At 37.9% G+C, this 17226-nt stretch overlaps 1 protein-coding gene across 1 annotated transcript in view; it reads left to right on the top strand.

Moving 5' to 3' along the window:
- NALCN (sodium leak channel, non-selective) overlaps nucleotides 1–17226 on the top strand; it is a 275008-nt gene that overhangs the window by 239782 nt on the left and 18000 nt on the right. Inside the window, exons 27-33 of the mRNA XM_036249837.1 lie at nucleotides 1482–1588; nucleotides 8003–8123; nucleotides 8214–8312; nucleotides 13884–13977; nucleotides 14472–14578; nucleotides 14786–14860; nucleotides 15586–15705. Coding sequence (XP_036105730.1) covers nucleotides 1482–1588; nucleotides 8003–8123; nucleotides 8214–8312; nucleotides 13884–13977; nucleotides 14472–14578; nucleotides 14786–14860; nucleotides 15586–15705 — 723 coding nt within the window. The remainder of the gene's footprint in view (nucleotides 1–1481; nucleotides 1589–8002; nucleotides 8124–8213; nucleotides 8313–13883; nucleotides 13978–14471; nucleotides 14579–14785; nucleotides 14861–15585; nucleotides 15706–17226) is intronic.

Raw genomic sequence — 17226 nt, 5'->3', positions numbered from 1 at the left:
TAATCTAAGCAGGTGTAATGTTGGTATTAAATTAATTGAAATAACAATGAAGCCATGGGCCATGTGAATAGGGAAAAGCCACAAGCAACTCTGAGATCTTGATGTCGAGGTGTTGAAGGATGCTGGTCCACAGACAGAAAGGGGGAAGCTAGAAGGTTGCATGTTTTAGGGTAGAAGGTGACTTTCAAGAGGTTAAAATATTAAATTCTGTTGAAATATTCAAGTGTATGCATTTTGCACCCAGAAAGGAGATGTAGGTTTAAATATGACCATCATAATCTAAGAAGCAAAGATAACAAAAGGAAGAATAAAGACAGAAAATTAGTCCAAACCTTCTTACTAATGTTTTACTTTTTAAAATCCATTTTAAACAATTTCATTGAGATATAATTCACATACCACACAATTCACCCACTTTGAATGTACAATTCGATGTTTTATAGCATATTCAGAGTTGTACAACCACAACCACAGTGAATTTTAGAATATTTTTATCACTTCATAAAGAAGCACAGTATCTTTTAACAATCACCCCCTAAAACCTTATTCCCCTGACACCACCATTCCTAAAAAACACTAAGTACGTTATATATCTATAGAGTTCCCTGTTTCGGACTCTTATATTAATGGAATCATGTAATGTTTAGTCTTTGGAGGCTAGCTTTTTAAATTAGCATAGTATTTTCAAGGTGCATCCATGTTGTAGCATGTATTAGTACGCCTGCAAAATATTCAACTGTATGGATATACCACATTTTATTTATATATCTGTCTATTGGTGGGCATGTGGGTGTTTTCTACCTTTTGACTATTATAAATAATGTTATTTATAATAATAGTGATATAAACATTCATGTATAAGTTTCTGTATGTATGTGTTTTGTTTTGTTTTTCATTTCTCTTGGGTAGATTCCTAGGAGTAGAATTTCTCAGTCTTATGGTAACTATTTGTTTGATCATTTGAGAAACTGTCACACTATTTTCTGTTCCCACTAGCAGTGTATGAGGGTTTTAGGAGGAGGATTTCAATTCTGTAAATCCTCCTTGAAGCTTGTTGTTAAATTTTTTTATTATAGCCTTCTTGGTGGGTGTTAATGGTACCCCATTGTGGTTTTGATTTGCATTTCCCTGATGTCTGATGATGCTGAGCATCTTTTCAAGTGCTCATTGACCATTTATATATCTTCCTTTGAGGAATGTCTATTCAAATCTTTTGGCCACTTGACAATGTTTTCAGCATCAAATTTCACCACTCATCTCTCAAGTCTTTGTTACAATTTGCTGGTTAGCTGCCCACATCACTGTTGTCAAATAAAGACCTTTGTTTGTTATTCTATGTAAAATGTATTTCTTATTTTTTATCTTTTCTGAGTTCATTTTCTGACCATGTTTCTTCCCCATCTTTCTCTCTCTCTCTCTCTCTCTCTCTCTCTCTCTCTCTCTCTCTCTTCTCTCTCTTTCTCTCTTTTTTTCTATTTTAGGAAGATTGCAATGGCATATTCAGAATTAATGTAAGTGTTTCCAAGAATCTAAATTTAAAATTAAGACCTGGAGAGAAAAAACCTGGATTTTGGGTGCCCCGTGTTTGGTAAGATATCAGAAATAAATCCCTGAGAATGCTATATTTGTCAGTATAAGGTTTCAAATCAGTATAATATGGCATGAACCTAAGAGTAACACTGATAGAGATTTAAAATGATTTGAAGGCAAAGTACTGAATTGCATACACCAGGACGCAAACCTACAGTGAGTGTGAGAGCAAGTGGTGCTCTGAGTCCCACATTGCTTCACGAAGTAATGAAGTACCAAGGCAGCATTTTTCAAATATTTTAGAAGTTTGTATCTGGATTTACATGGCTTTAAAATTAGTGAGATTTTTTTTCAATCAAATTTAAATTTACTGTTAAAAATTAATTTTAAATACTTTCAAATATTCATTGGATTAAAACTAAATTAATCCTGAGTTTATATCTTTAAGGGAGGATTTGATGTCCTCACAACAGTTGTGAAGAAGCCTACCTAAATCATAAAGCTGTTTCAACTTTAAAACCCATTGACTGAAGGGTTTTCTTTATTGAAACACTTAGAAAGGAATACTCAGTAACATAATTGAGTATATACAACCCTTTAAAATTTGTCTTTCTTGAAAGTGAGTTTTCAGAGCATTTACATCAAAGCTGGAAGTACCTAGCACCTTCTTTCTCGTCCATTTTACTAGTGACCACGAATGGAATATCTCAGTTGCTTCATCCAGGAACTGAGTGCTCCATCAACTGCATTTTAAATCATTACCTGTTTTCTTTTCATTTCATTTTACCTCTTAGAATAAAGAGTGAAGCACATCAACGACTCTGCTTTGGTCACCATTGATATTCTCCACTAAATGTCAGACTCTTTGAAGGGAACAACATGCCACCCATGTGTACCGCTAGGACTCATTGATACTGCTTTGGCCTTTCTCTACCATGAAATTCACTTTTATAAATAATTTAGTCCAATTTATATTGGGTTTTAATTTTTTAAATACTGAGGAATTATGAAAAAATAAATTTATATGTATATAAATGTGTGTGTGTGTATATATATATATATATATATATATATATATATATATATATAAACACATAGGACTGTCCTTATTAACTAGAAAATCAGTCTCTTTTACATTAAAATACAAAATTAAAGAAGCATAAAACATGTATTTTTGTGTGAGGTGAAAACTCATTATTATACCATTAATAATTTATTTTAAATCAGTACATTAAATGGGACTTTTTTCTGCTGTTTTGGAATTTTGGCTAAAGCTTCAAAGCTGAGGTTAATAGGAGATAAAGTATTTAATAGTCTAAAGAGAGCCAGTAGGCAATCCCAGAAGAAGTTAATAAAAAAAAATCTACCTCCATCACCCAAGTCATGCAAAAAACAAAACACTGCCTCACATCTGACATCACAAACTGAATGAGCTCAGTAGAACACTATGGCCCCTGTCCTCCTTTATCATGGAAAAAGGTGCTTCCCGCCCCAGCCACATAAGGCGCCCCAGGAGGACTCGTTGCTCTCAGAGATTGGCAAGGCAAGAAGAGAGGCTTTTGTGGGCAAGCAGGTCTTCACTGTCTGGCAGGGCAGGGTTACCTGCCATTCCCAGAGGGCCGAGCCGTCACTGCTTAGGGCCACCTGATCCCAGCCATCTTGATGGGGTTTTGCTGCAGAGGGCTATGTGCTTGGGGGCGGGTGCCTCTTCCAATAGGGGCCCCTGCTCCCCAGCACATAGCCCTTTGCAGCAGAATTTCATGTGTTTCCAGGAATGGGAGCTGAGAGTCACCTAGAAACCTCTCACAGCAAAAATGGCACAATGGGGCACCCTTGTTCGAAGTGTTTGAAAACAGTGTGTGTTCACGGAAAGTTTGAGGTATAGCAAGGTCAACAGATCAAGAGCCAATTACCATTGAAAAGATAGCTTGTTGCTTACCATTTCCAAGGTTCTGTGGCCATGCCACGCCACAGAGAAACACAGGGAAGTGCTAGGGCTGGTCACAAGGCAGGAGCTAAGGGACTGTGGGCAAGAGCCTTTATTCTGTTTTCCCTGGGAAGGAAGGTGAGGCAGGGCAATCAGGCTGAGGATTGGCCACTGAGATCATTTCATTGGACTCTGGGACACAGGGACTGCCCTCACGCTCTGGGGCCTGGCCCTGGGGAGATTAGGCAGGTATACAGTGGCCTGGCGTGTGAAAGCCTAATAAAGGAGGTGGTTGAGGGTATGGACTCCTGGCTGACTAGTTTGCATTTGAAAAGCACACCCTAGACAGGACTCTTCCCAAGGTTAGGACGAGGGTGATGAGGAAGGAAGGCGGTCACACCAGGGTGACTCAGGCATTTTATCGGGTTGTCCAGAACAAGTACGTCCAGCATATGTATGTAGGACAGGTGATATGTATGTATCACATTAACAGGAGCTAGAAACATGGTTAATGTGTGGAGTGTTTCTTAGGAACGCGTAAATGCACTCCATAAAGAATAACAGCTGCTGTGACCAGAGGACCAATGGCCAGAGTACAGGAGCATAAGCCACACAGACTCTCACTCCATTTCTCTACCTCCAGCCTGAAGGAGTGGAACAGAGTAGCCAGCGCTCTCTTCCCTCCTCAAACCATTGGTCAGGCTGAACTGCTGAAGGGGGATCCTTGACAGCCAGCATTGGATATACACCGGAGGGGACTTTTTATAATGACACTGATCTAAGAAGTTTGGAATCTCCCCAAGATGTCGGGAAGGGAGCTAGGACATACTATAAAACAGCATTTGCAGAAAAGTAAAGTTTTTTCCAATTGTAGCCTATGGTATTCAACCTGTTTCATAACACCAGCTACCTATGATTTAAAAAATCAGAGTTAATTGAAATGTAATGTCTATGTAAGTCATTAGGGGTTTCGAGTTCAATGACACTTTAAAAGCTGAAGTGAGTACAGAAGCATCATTTGAACATCATCACAATAGCTTTTGTCCATTTGTTCAGACAATTGTGACTTGGATTAGTTTTAATGAAATGTAAATCTTCTATCAAATAAATGTCAGCTGTAACCATGATAATTTTTACATTTTCCTTCTTTAGTAACCTTGTCAAGAGTTAGCAGCCGAAAATTTTGTAATTTTATATTGGCTAATTTATGATTAAGAAAATAACTTATATCTGGGAATTGGCCTAGAGGAATGCTTTGATAATTATAATTAGGACATAAATATGCACTATCTAATTCAGGAGACTGTCTGGCTTCTGTATTTTCTCTTCAGATGAATACATTCATTTTCTTTGGAATCACTCAGACTTGATGAGATGAAAATTACCTTGGTAAACAGGATTAAACATGTCATATATTATAAATATTGTGTGTTTTGTTTTAAGCAGAAGTCTTTGACATAGGAAAATGTAATTTGTGAAAGAGAAATCAGCAAAGTACTCAGTTTTATAATGAGTGTATTTATTGAGTGCTTGCTTTTTAGCAGGTATGATGCTGTCACTGGGGACAAGCTGTGGTTCTGACACATAGAGCTGGAAGTCTAGTGGGGAACTGAAAATAAAATCACAAACAATTTAATATAATATGCTAAGGGCTTTGATGCTACATAAATAAGCCCCTAAATGCACAAGAAGCTTACCTCTAGGTAATTTTCAGTTACTCTGTGATACAGTGTAGGTAGAAGATCAAATTTTTGTAAACTCTATATGGCTCCAGCAATTTGGGGACATGCTTTAAGAAAAAGAATATAGCCCTGGCTGGTTTGCTCAGCGGTTAGAATGTCGGCCCTTGGACCAGAGAGTCCCGGGTCTGGTTTCTGCTAATGGCACGTGCCTCGGTTGCAGTTCAACTCTGGCCGGGTTGGGGTTGTGTGGGTAGCAACCAGTCGATGTGTCTCTCTCACATCGATGTCTCTCTCTATGTTCCTCCCTATCTCCCTCCCACTCTATCTGAGGATAAATGCAAAAAAAGTGCCGAATTAGGATAAAAAAGTAAAAGAATATAAAACTACTTTACTCTTGTAAGTTTAATAAAAACATAAGACCATATGAACTCACGGCTGGGCTCCGTCCAGAACCTTGGAAGGAACCCATTCAGGGAAGGGCCTATGGCGTAAGTTTCTATAGCTCCCTGGTAAATCAGCCAGGAAGGAGACAGTAGGCAGCGGGTGCAGGACACACACAGGAGAGGCACCTAACCCAACTATGCCAGGACTGGGGCAAAGGGCCCAGAGGAGAAGACACTCAGTTAACTTCCGAAGGGTGAATAAGACTCAGGCAGCGGAAAGGAGGAGGGGTCATGGATGGGTGAGCAGGAGGGCTGGGCAGAAGAAAGGTGCTGCCAACTGAGGAAACTCCAGTTGCTGTTGCCAAAGTGCAAGGCAAAACCCATGGGCGTATTCTAGGACGTGCAAAAAGGTCCTGATTTCTTTAGACTGGATCGCGGAGATGTAAGATATAGGGTGCCATTTTGGGTAACGTCATTCCGTGGATTTTCACCCAGAAGGGAAGAGGATAGGTTTCTTTCCCCCCCTTCCCAGAGAAAGAGCAATTCTGCTTACCATGACCTTGGGGACCTTGGAGCACTTTCCACTGGGAGCTAAAGGAATGACCAGATTGTGAGCTCTTCATTTTCTGACTTGGACAAGATTATAATCTTTTAAAAGTTAACCAGAAAAGATGATGTTTAAACAGCCTTCCAAATCAAGGAAGAGCTGTAGGTAGAATGATAGTAATGGATTATGTCTGGGATTTATTGTAGTCCTCTCTGGTGCTGGGTAGTTTTAAACTTTCAAATTTTAGGTACATGAACAAAGCATAAATGAACATTTTATATGATTAAAACTGAAAAATACTTATTTTTTTAATGTGATATATTCTTCCAACTGTTTAAGTCTATGATTTCATCTTTTGTGATTTAGCCTTAAGGTATATTTGTAACCTATTCTAACTTCTAAAGGATGTGGGACATAAAAGTAGTTTGGGCTGCTACAAACTCAGCTAAATAAAAGCAGTTTTACATAAAGAAAATTGATGGGATAGAAAGTGCAACATCAGAGCTAAGCTCTGGCCTATCGGTTATTCGAGAAAACGGTGGCATCTGTAAAACGCTTATAGTTTCTATCTGTTGTAAAATATATTAAGTTTAATTGAAACTCCCAAAGAAAAGGTTGTTGGAGACATTCAAGAGAATATGCTTGTACTTTCATACTTAAAAAATATAAATCAGAATCCTCAAATAGTGAATTTCTGGGTAGGGCTTTTGCACTATGTAGAATACATTTCTACCAAATAGCCTTAAACCTTTCTTTAGGAGCAAGTCAGTTTCAGTTTGTTTTCTTAAGTCCTCATCTATTTAGTATTTAAAAAAAAAAAAAAAACTTATAAAGGTATACCCCATAATTGGTCTGTGGTTTAAAAACTATAAAAGGTGATAAAAAATTTCTAAACCAGATTGCTCCCCAGTGAGTTATCTTTTATGAAAGTTAAGTTTTGATAAATGAGCTTGCAAGGGGCAAATATCAAAATATAAAGTAGACAAGCTTCAGTAGGCCTACTCTCTTCAATAATCCCGAGCGTAATACTCCATCAAATTCAGAAAACCTAGTGAGAGTCGTGACTTTCCATTGTGTGGTTGTCTAAATCTAATTACTTACAATAGCCTCTAATAAGTGAAAAAAAAACTTAAATCTTCTATGAGCAACAAAAATGATAGATAAACCTGCAGTGACTATGGGAAATGCAACATTGTAGAAAAGATCACTTTTGTAACTGCGAAGAAAAAAGTGTAAACGTCAGAAAAACAAGTGAGAAACTAGTGAGCCACAGTGTTGAGAAATCAGGAATGCGCTGTGGGTGTGGACAGCACCCGATGCGCTGGGGTCTGCAGGAAGTGTCCACTCAGAACACTCAGCATCGTGAGGGAAAACATCCAAGTGGGCGAGTGATCTGGACACAAAGGCTACGAGCAAACCCATCTTGTCTTCTCCGTGTCATTACTTTACAGCGTGATGTTCACATGAGGACACAGAATAAAATAAAGTGGCCCAATTCTACTCTTTTTACATTTTCTGTACTAATATGGGGAATTATAATGTATGCCTTTCGCAAGATTTTCCATGAAAAAATGATTTCAAAACTCATATGAAGACTCCAAAGCCCCTTTGAGAATCTCCTATACAATTTCCAACTAGAAAGTATATTCCAGTCCTCAGTATAAACAGGGCAAGCCAGAAAACTTGACAAAACCTCTGGGGCTAGAACTCGAGTTGTGTAGCATTTTGTTGTCTTTGAGAGCATCCCATCATTTCTTAATAACGAATTGTATTCATCTATAATACATGAATACAGCATTATGATTTAGCAAATGAATTCCATGCAGCCCACCTAAACATTACCCTGCGCCCAAGATTTGAAAGAGCTACAGGTATCTGCCTTAGGATGCTTCTTATCGGAATTTCACAGAACATTCCTCTTTCTGACTTTCAGGGCAAATCCTCGGAACTTTAATTTCGACAATGTGGGAAATGCTATGCTGGCATTGTTTGAAGTTCTGTCTTTGAAAGGCTGGGTGGAAGTGAGGGATGTTATTATTCATCGTGTGGGGCCGGTAAGCGAGCACATGGAATCCTTTGAACACAATCTTTCAACAGCTGCTTTCACTTGCTTTGATGAATAACCATATTTTTCATTTATACAGATGCATGGAATCTATATCCATGTTTTTGTATTCCTGGGATGCATGATTGGACTGACCCTTTTTGTTGGAGTCGTTATTGCTAATTTCAATGAAAACAAGGTAAGAATTCTTGGTTTCAGTACCGCAGAGTTTATTCTCTTTCAGCCACACACTTAAAGCTCTCTTTTGCATACACGGCATAATGTCGCATTAAACTGTGATGCGACTGGTGTAAATAATCCCTGCAACTATTTCACAAGCTACCTCATTGCTGCCTATCAGGCACGTTATTTAAGAGTAAAACTCTCTTGCTGAATTTCCTCCTTTGGTGACGGTGTCATTCATTCACAGCAACTGAAAGGTGCATCTCCTATTGTTGAAACTGAAAGGATGTGCAACAAGTTATTTAAGTACAATAGCTGAAGCTGATGCAGCGATTGCTGGTAATACTGCTGTCACTAAACTAGATGTAAATTAGATGCTTCTTTGTCAGTCAGTAGGTGAGCTCCGCATTTTCATGGGATGGCAAGGAGAGTACAGCAGAAATTGTAAAATCCTAATTCATAGGCTAAAAAGATTTTCTAATTTCATGTAAAACCTTTGCATGTTTTATGAACTCAAATGGTCAGGACAAGAGCTGACACATGGGAAAAGAGCAAGTGGAGTTTCCAGTCAGAAACACGAGAGTTACGGGGCACATGCTATGTTGTTGTTCTTCTGGACATGGCTGACATGGTCCCTGTTGTGTAAGGGTCAGTCTGCTGATGTCCTGATAATTGAGATCCATGCAGTTCCTGAGCACCGCCTATTCACGAAGGTTTTGCTATGCTACGCTCAATTCTCACAACTCTGAAATGCACAGGTGAAGAGAAGACAGCTTACAGAGGTAAGATAGAGAGCAGATATAGAGGGTCAGAATTCAGAAGTGGTGCCCGTTAGTACAAGAGTCTGTGATTCTTCCGATTCAAGAGTATGGTAATGTCAACTGTGTTCTGCACCGAATGAAAAGCTAGATGTCGCTGCACAGCTCCACGCTGGCCGCGTCACTCACAGCTAGGACTGATTCTCCGTGCACATCAGAGCTCTGGTTTGTGTAGCTGTGCGTGGGACTGTATCATTCACCGTCCCCCAGGTGCCATGTGTGTGATGCCAGTCACTCTGTCAATTGGCGCCTTTGATGTGTGCCAAATGAAGATGTCATTTTGTTCAGACATTCAAAGAGCATGACTTAAAATCCCCCCTTTGGTACCCAACACGACTCTAACCCACAGAAACATGGGATTTTAGAGTAAGAAAGAAGGATAGAGACCATATTGTCCAACCCCCCTATTTAACACATTCATAAATGAGTTTCTTTAAGCCCTACAGTGTGTTCAATTTAATACCAGACTGAAAGAGGAAGATGGGTCTTTTTAGATGCCTTTGAGCCATGTAATGGAGCAGACACTGGGAATTCCGGAATAGGAGCAGAAGCTAATCAGTCAATTAAGACAGTTTAAGCTCTGCTTGCTCAGAACACCGTACAAGGCCCTCTGGAGACACACCTAATTTCAGGAGAATACGGTCCTATGGCAGCTCACAATTCAGCAGCATACATGACATAACATAAAAAGTTGAATAACTGGAGACAGTGTAGTCTTGAACTCAGAGAATGTGGGAAGCAAGCAGAATAAACAGGTCTACTTCCAACACTAGCTATATTTCTATTCTGAAGGAGGAAAGGAACGTCTTTGCCTGGGAAAGGGAAGCATGCATGGAAGCTCAAGTGGGCACTTAGAGAAAGAGGAAAAGGAGAAGAAATCATATTACCAGGCATTACAAACTTGATTAGTTAATAGGAGATATAAATTGTCAAATTATAGATTTCTAAATCGTGAACTTTTTTAAAAAGATTCTTTCTGTTTTTTCAATATCAGCAGTTGAGCCTCTATGTAACAGCATTTATTCATTTATTAAACATTCATCAGATCTTCTTGAGCCTTTACGAGGTTCCAGACACTGCTCTCGACCCCGAGAGCCTAACAAGCTAAATAAATAAACACTAAACACGTAAAGATTTCTGTCTTCATGGAGCTCACATTCTAATGGCCATACCTGAAATTATATAAATAGATTTCCAAATGTATAGGCAACAGAGAGATATGAAGATATGGAAGCCTTGGCCAGGTGGCTCAGTTGGTTGGAGCATGGGACTGAACCCCAAAGGTGGCAAGTTTAATTCCCAGTCAGGTCACATACCGAGGTTTTGGATTAGGGAGGCAACAAATTGATCTTTTTCTCTCACATCAAAGTTTCCCTCTCTCTCTGCCTTCCTTTCTCTCTAAAATCGATAGAAACAACCCTGGCCCATTTTTCTCAGTGGTGAGAGCATTGGCCTGTGGAACAAACAGTCCCAGGTTCTATTCCGGCCAACGGCAGGTACCTCAGTTGCGTTCATCCCTGGCCCCGGTTAGGGTCATGAGGGTGACAACCAACCAATGTGTCTCTCTCACATCGATGTCTCTCTCTCTCTCTCTCCCCCTCCCTCCCTCCCCCCCCCCCCCGCTCTGTCTGAAGATAAATGTAAAAATATCCTCAGGTGAGGATTAAAATAAATAAATAAATAAATAAATAAATAAATAAAAATCATATCCTTGGGTGAGGATTTTTTTTTTTTAAAGTATGGGAAAAAAAGTAAGCTTTGTGGGCAGTTTTCACAATTCGGAATCATGCAATATTATGTCTCCCTTAGAAAATGGAACCCTGTTTAAAAAGGTTAAAGTCTATACCAGTAATATATATATATTAAATTTCCCTAGTATAAGACAGCATGTTTGGTTAATACACTTAATTTAATAATAAAACACTTTTGGAGGTTTTCATACATAAATGATCAGATGATATCACCATGCTTATTATTCTTTTGGATCATTTTGGAGTTCAGTTCTCCAAAATATCTTGCTTTGTATAAAACTGTTTGTTTCCTGTTAATGATAAAAGTGGTTTAGCAATATTAATATTAAAAAAATCAATTTAAGACAAATACTACTATTAAGAATAAATAGTACATATAAATAATTACAAAAGAAATTAAATCCCCAGAAAATAAATAAAGAGCTCCTGAACCTTAAAATGTATGAAATAAAAATGAATCAAATTATTTAAAAAGCTATAACATCTAAAATTATGGTGATGTATATTAATATATTTCTCTAACAAACTCATAAATCAGACAGAAATAAAGAAAAATATATGAAATTTAACACAATACAGTTATTTGATCTACTGAGCATATAAAGAACCCTGACCTCCACAATTTTCAAATGCAAAATGTATCCTCTACAAAGTCATAAAATACTAATTATAAAAATAATTGATAATGTATAAATGGTTCTCCACCATAATAAAAAAGATAGCAAAAAAAAATCCCTCAGAATTTGGAACTTAATATTAAGACAACATTGTAAATAATCTATGAGTTGTAGAAGAAATCAGAATAGAAAATCACAAAATATGTAGATAGATCACTTATTAAAAAAATCATTTATAAAACTTGCAAGATTCAGATCAATAGAGGGAAATTTGTAACTTACAGTGTGTACGTTAGAGAAAAAAATCAAAGATTAATTAGTAATATGTCAAATATAAAAATCAATAAGTTATAATGAAAATAACAGTAAAATGGAAGAAAATAGGAGGGAGGAAGTTATAAAGATATAGAAAGCTAAGTATAGAAAGCCTCAAGAATGACAAAAAAACAGATTCTTTTCAAAAATTAAATTGATAAACCTTTTGCAAGGTTGAGCATGAACAAAAATGTGAAAACGGAAAGTAAACAAGCTTCTAGTAGGTAAAACTGTGCCAGCATGGTTACAGAGATAGAAAGTTAGACTTGCAGAACAGAACAGGAAGCCCCAGGAGGTGTCCATGTATATATGAAACAGGATTCAGCACAACAAATTAGTGGAGATAAGACCATCAAAAAGTGAAGCTGGAATAATTGTCTGGATTGAAGAAAATAAATTTATCTCTACCTCATAGCCTACTCAGAAATGAATTCCAGATGAATGAATGACCTAACTGTGAGTAGCAAAAATATAAACCATTTTTAAACCATGTAGAATTTATTTTTGACCCTGCTGTAGTTGTGGATTTCTTGACATTAACCACAAAGTAAAATTCATAATGACAAAAATAATAATAATTTAGATTACATTAAAATGAAAAATTGTTGAATGATAAATGACACATTGTATCTGAATGATAAAAGTAAAACTCAAGAGAAAGAAAGCTAAGACTAAGAGAAAATATTTACAACTCACATAGCTATAAAAGATTAGTATCCAGAATATATTAAGAATGTCTACAAAACATCAAAAAGTAAATATTCAAATACAAAAATGAGCAAAGAATACGAACAGGCAATTCACAAAGGAAGACACAGGTATCACCACTCACACACATAAAAAAAAATGGTTAATCCCATTAACATTAAAACTAAATTAGATACATTTCACACACATCAAATGGCCAAATCAAAATGTCTAATAATGTCAAGCCTAAACAAGAATATTTTTAAAAATGGGAGGGAGCACTTGGAGATTGCTAGTGGCAAATTTTCTTGCTTATTCCTCTTTGGCCAGCAACTTGGCAACATCTGGGAAATGTAAAGATGCATAAATTCCTAGACCCCAGCAATTTCTTTTCTAGAGATTTACCATGGAGAAAGGCACAAAGGTGTTTAATATGAGGTAGTACACTTGTGTCTTTTGCAGCATTGTTTATAGTCCATAAACTTAAAATGAGTAACTTCTGATATATTGTACAATGGCATACTCTGTGAGCAGTTAAAATAAACCAATTAGATCTAGTATCTAGTTGTGTGAAAAACAGTGTTCAATGAAGATAAAAACAAACTGCACCAATAAGCACATAGTGGATACCATTTAGATACATTTTTAAAATTAAAAATAAATACATTTTTACATATTGAGACATACATAGGAGAATATAGTCCTGAAGGATAGTCCTGAGCTCTGGAGAAAGAAAGGAAGAATGGGAGTTTTTTTCCTAGTCTCTTAAATTATGCTTCTGCTTTTATAATGTATTATAATAAAATGTAACACATTTATGTGTATTTTAATGAAGTACTCTATTATATAATAAAGAAAATCTGATTTCATTTAGCCAGTTGTCACAGCACTAATTACTTAAAGATTCAAATTCTATGGCTTTATACCACTTAAAAATAGTTTTGCGACTGCACATATCAGAATGATTTTGAAAAACATGTTTAAAGACAAAATATGCTCACCCAGAATCAACAGCATTGACAGGCTATAATTTTGCTGCAGCATTTTCTGCTATGAAACGAAAGGAAACTAATCACTATTAGAGTGAGGATCCCTGTTTGAAAATTTAATCATGTAGAAAACCTTCTTCAGATTTCCCCAAACCAGGGAAACGTTCAAAGATGCCAACCGAAGGCTGTTGAGTCTGCTTCAAAACCCGCGGCCGTCCTTTCGGGAAGTCCTCTCAAGCAAGACCAAGTGTGAGAATTCTGACCCTGTTTATCAAACCACCGTGGGGTTGGAAAATATCTTCATTTTAAACCCCCAAATTAGTCCTGTTTTTGTCACCTCCCCATGTGCAATGTCCTTGGCATGGAGTACATGACAAAAGGCCTTTTTCTGCTTTCCTTTGTTTATCAAGGGGACGGCTTTGCTGACCGTAGATCAGAGGAGATGGGAAGATCTGAAGAGCCGACTGAAGATAGCACAGCCCCTTCATCTCCCGCCTCGCCCGGGTATCAAAGATGCTCTGATTTTATTCATGTTGGGCACTAGTGTTCATGATTCCCCAGGAGTCTAAGATTTCAATTAAAATAATAATCGAGAGGCCACTAGGCGGTTGTGCATAAGTTAATATAGAAGCAGGCTCTCCATAGGCTATTAAAATCAACCACCCAAAGGCTGTGCTGCAGTGCTCTCAGGATAAGCCTTAATGAAAAAAATGAATTTTTAAATAAAATATTTGTGCTTGCCTTTTCCACATGTGAGTGAAATGTATGAAACTGACAGAAATGGAAGGATGTGGTTCTCCTTCCGATGAGGACGGCGTCACGCACCGTGGTTTTAAATATTCAGAGCCAGCCAGCCCTGCGAAACACTGCACAGTGCACTGAGCTGTGGGGGTGGAAAAATGTAATGGGTTCGGAGACGGGCATTAAAGAAAACGAAAGACAAGAAAGTGAATGTGACCTAGGTCTAAAATGCCCTTGTCTAAACCTTTCTCTTCCAGATAATGATGGTTTTAGAGCCAAAATGTATGACATAACCCAGCATCCGTTTTTTAAGAGGACAATCGCATTACTTGTCCTGGCCCAGTCGGTGCTGCTCTCTGTCAAGGTATGTCGTTTCACCCCTAGACTCTCAGAATAAATTTCTTGTTCATGGGTGCATCCAAGAATACCCCAAGTGGCCACATCTACTACGATCTGTGTTCTTTAGTATAACATTTTTAAACTCACAATTGTGTTCAAATGGGAGAAAGAGTGGGGGAGTTTTTGTGCCCCATGGACGTGGGCTAAGACGTGTGTGCTCTTTCCTTTACAGTGGGACGTCGAGGACCCGGTGACTGTTCCTTTAGCAACAATGTCCGTTGTTTTCACCTTCATCTTTGTTCTAGAGGTACCGTAATGAGTCGAGGGGTGGGGAGGAGAAGGGGGGGAAGGGAGGGGGGAGGGCCTGGGCACATTTTAAAGTAAAATCGTATTCTCCTTTGATGGACTGCTTGCAGCTCTGTGTCCTAATGCTTTTTTGAAGTCTTTTTTTTTTTTTTTTGAAGGGGAAAGTGTGCTCTTAGAATATTTCCTTTTGAGACTGTCCTGCTTTACTTGAACAAAGACTTCACTTTATATTTTGGATTCTCCTAACTGTAGGAATTGCAAACTGCAGTTAATTGCTGTATCAGAATGATGGCCTGTCTAGTTATCTGAGCTCAAGTTTTTAGAGCACCGCACAAACCACTGTAATTCAGGGACTCAAATTGCAACATGGTGGCAAAGGGAGTTGGTCCAGACAAGATTATTTCAATATATGGTCCATGTCATATTACTTTCCAGGGATATTCTTCTTCCAGCAATCTCTTTGAAATACCATCAGATTCTTACTTCACTCTGTACTAGTTGATGTTTCCCAAAATTTTTTACTTGAGGAAGAAAAATGTCCTGCTATCAAACTAGTCATAAAACAGAGAGAAAATATGGATGTGTTACCTACTCAGCTTTTTTATGTATGTGATACATTCTTCTCTTTGGTTGCTACATCCTTTAAAAAATAATGTGACTCAAGTTAGTATGTTTAAATAGGTACTGAACACTCAGTCTCAACTTACTCTCTGTTGTTTTTCCCAGGTTACAATGAAGATCATAGCAATGTCACCTGCTGGTTTCTGGCAAAGCAGAAGAAATCGATATGACCTGCTGGTGACGTCACTTGGCGTTGTTTGGGTGGTACTTCACTTTGCCCTCCTGGTATGTGCATAATTGTTTATGTTAGTTGATAATTTTATGAGTGTCCTTGACCATGATCTCAAGACCTGTTGTTTAACAGAAGTAAAATGTGGCCATGGATATAATTTTAAAATTTCTAGGGGCCACATTTCAAATACAGAAAAGAAACAAATAACATTAATTTGATGATATATTTTAAACCTACCATATCTAAAATACAAGGTGAGGCAAAGTAGGTTTAGAGTTGTTCATATGGAAAATAATACAGTAATTAATATGTAATAATACAAGAATAAATGCTGTATTTTGTGTACTCACAACTGTAAACCTACTTTTGCCCCACTCTGTATTATCATTTCAATATGTCAGCAATAAAAAAATTATAAAGGAGAGATCTTATATGCTTTCTCTTGTACTAAATCTTTGATTGGATGTGTATTTTATATTTACAGCATGTTTTAATTTAGACTCACTACATTTCAGGTGCCCAATAATAGCATGTAGCTGGTGGTTCCATGTCGGATACTGCTAGGTCCTAGTGTAGGGTCCACCATTTCTCAACCTTGATCAGTTACTTGTCTTCAGTGATATTTTGTTTCCTGCTCTGAACTGAGAATATAATTTCATAATCTACATGTTCCACATGAGCATAATGAAGATCAAGAATGTGAAGTTCTTCTAACTGCAAAGATTATACCAACCCATAATACATTATTATAAATACCTTCTTTTTTTTGTTAGTCTTCCTCATCTCCATCCAAAAGTAATGCTATCAGTTTCTCCCTGTTTTTCTCTATTCATTCTCTCATCCGCTGGAAAAACTCCATAGCACACAGAACCCATTTACACTTCATGAATGCCTTGCTTTGGTATGAAATCGCTGTGCTCAAGAAGACATTGAGTGTCCTTTTAAAGGCAGCTGTCACCTTCAGAGTTAGGGGCTGTGCCAAGCCCAGGTGAGCTCTCAGTCACCCTGATTCATTTCCTCAAACAATAAACAGTTTTGAGCATGGCAGGTGTGCAAGCCACTGTGCTAAGAATTGAGAAGAATGTAGTGAGTAAAACAAAGACAGTCACTGCTTTCATGAACTGCATAGCATGGAATGTTAGGTAGGCATTCGTTGAATGCTCCTAAATTGATGAGAATTATAGCTGTGGTGAGGGAGATGGAGGAGAGACACACATTGCTGTGACAACATAATAGTGCAAGGTGGCCTCATCAGGGAGGTCCTGAAAGGCATCCTGAGGGAGTGATGATTGGCCTGTTCTGTAGGATAAAGAGAAAATATTTCAGGTTGGTATAGAGTGGAACAGTGCAGGAGAATAGTGTGACTGGAAGAGGAACAAGAACAAGGTACAAGATCTGTACGGGTAAGAAGGTGTCAGACCTCTCAGGACCTCATAGTCCAGGCAAAAGATTTGGGTCATCATCCTAGAAGCTTTTGGGTGTTACCACTTCCTGAATGTAAAGCAAAAAAGTATCTACGGTAGGTTTGGAGCTAACATGGAGAGAAGGAGCAGCAAGGCCCATGTTTTTATATT

Source organism: Molossus molossus, unplaced genomic scaffold (genome assembly GCF_014108415.1).
Source record: "Molossus molossus isolate mMolMol1 unplaced genomic scaffold, mMolMol1.p scaffold_m16_p_9, whole genome shotgun sequence".
Taxonomy (NCBI): domain Eukaryota; kingdom Metazoa; phylum Chordata; class Mammalia; order Chiroptera; family Molossidae; genus Molossus; species Molossus molossus.
This window is presented reverse-complemented; position numbering and strand designations above follow the sequence as displayed.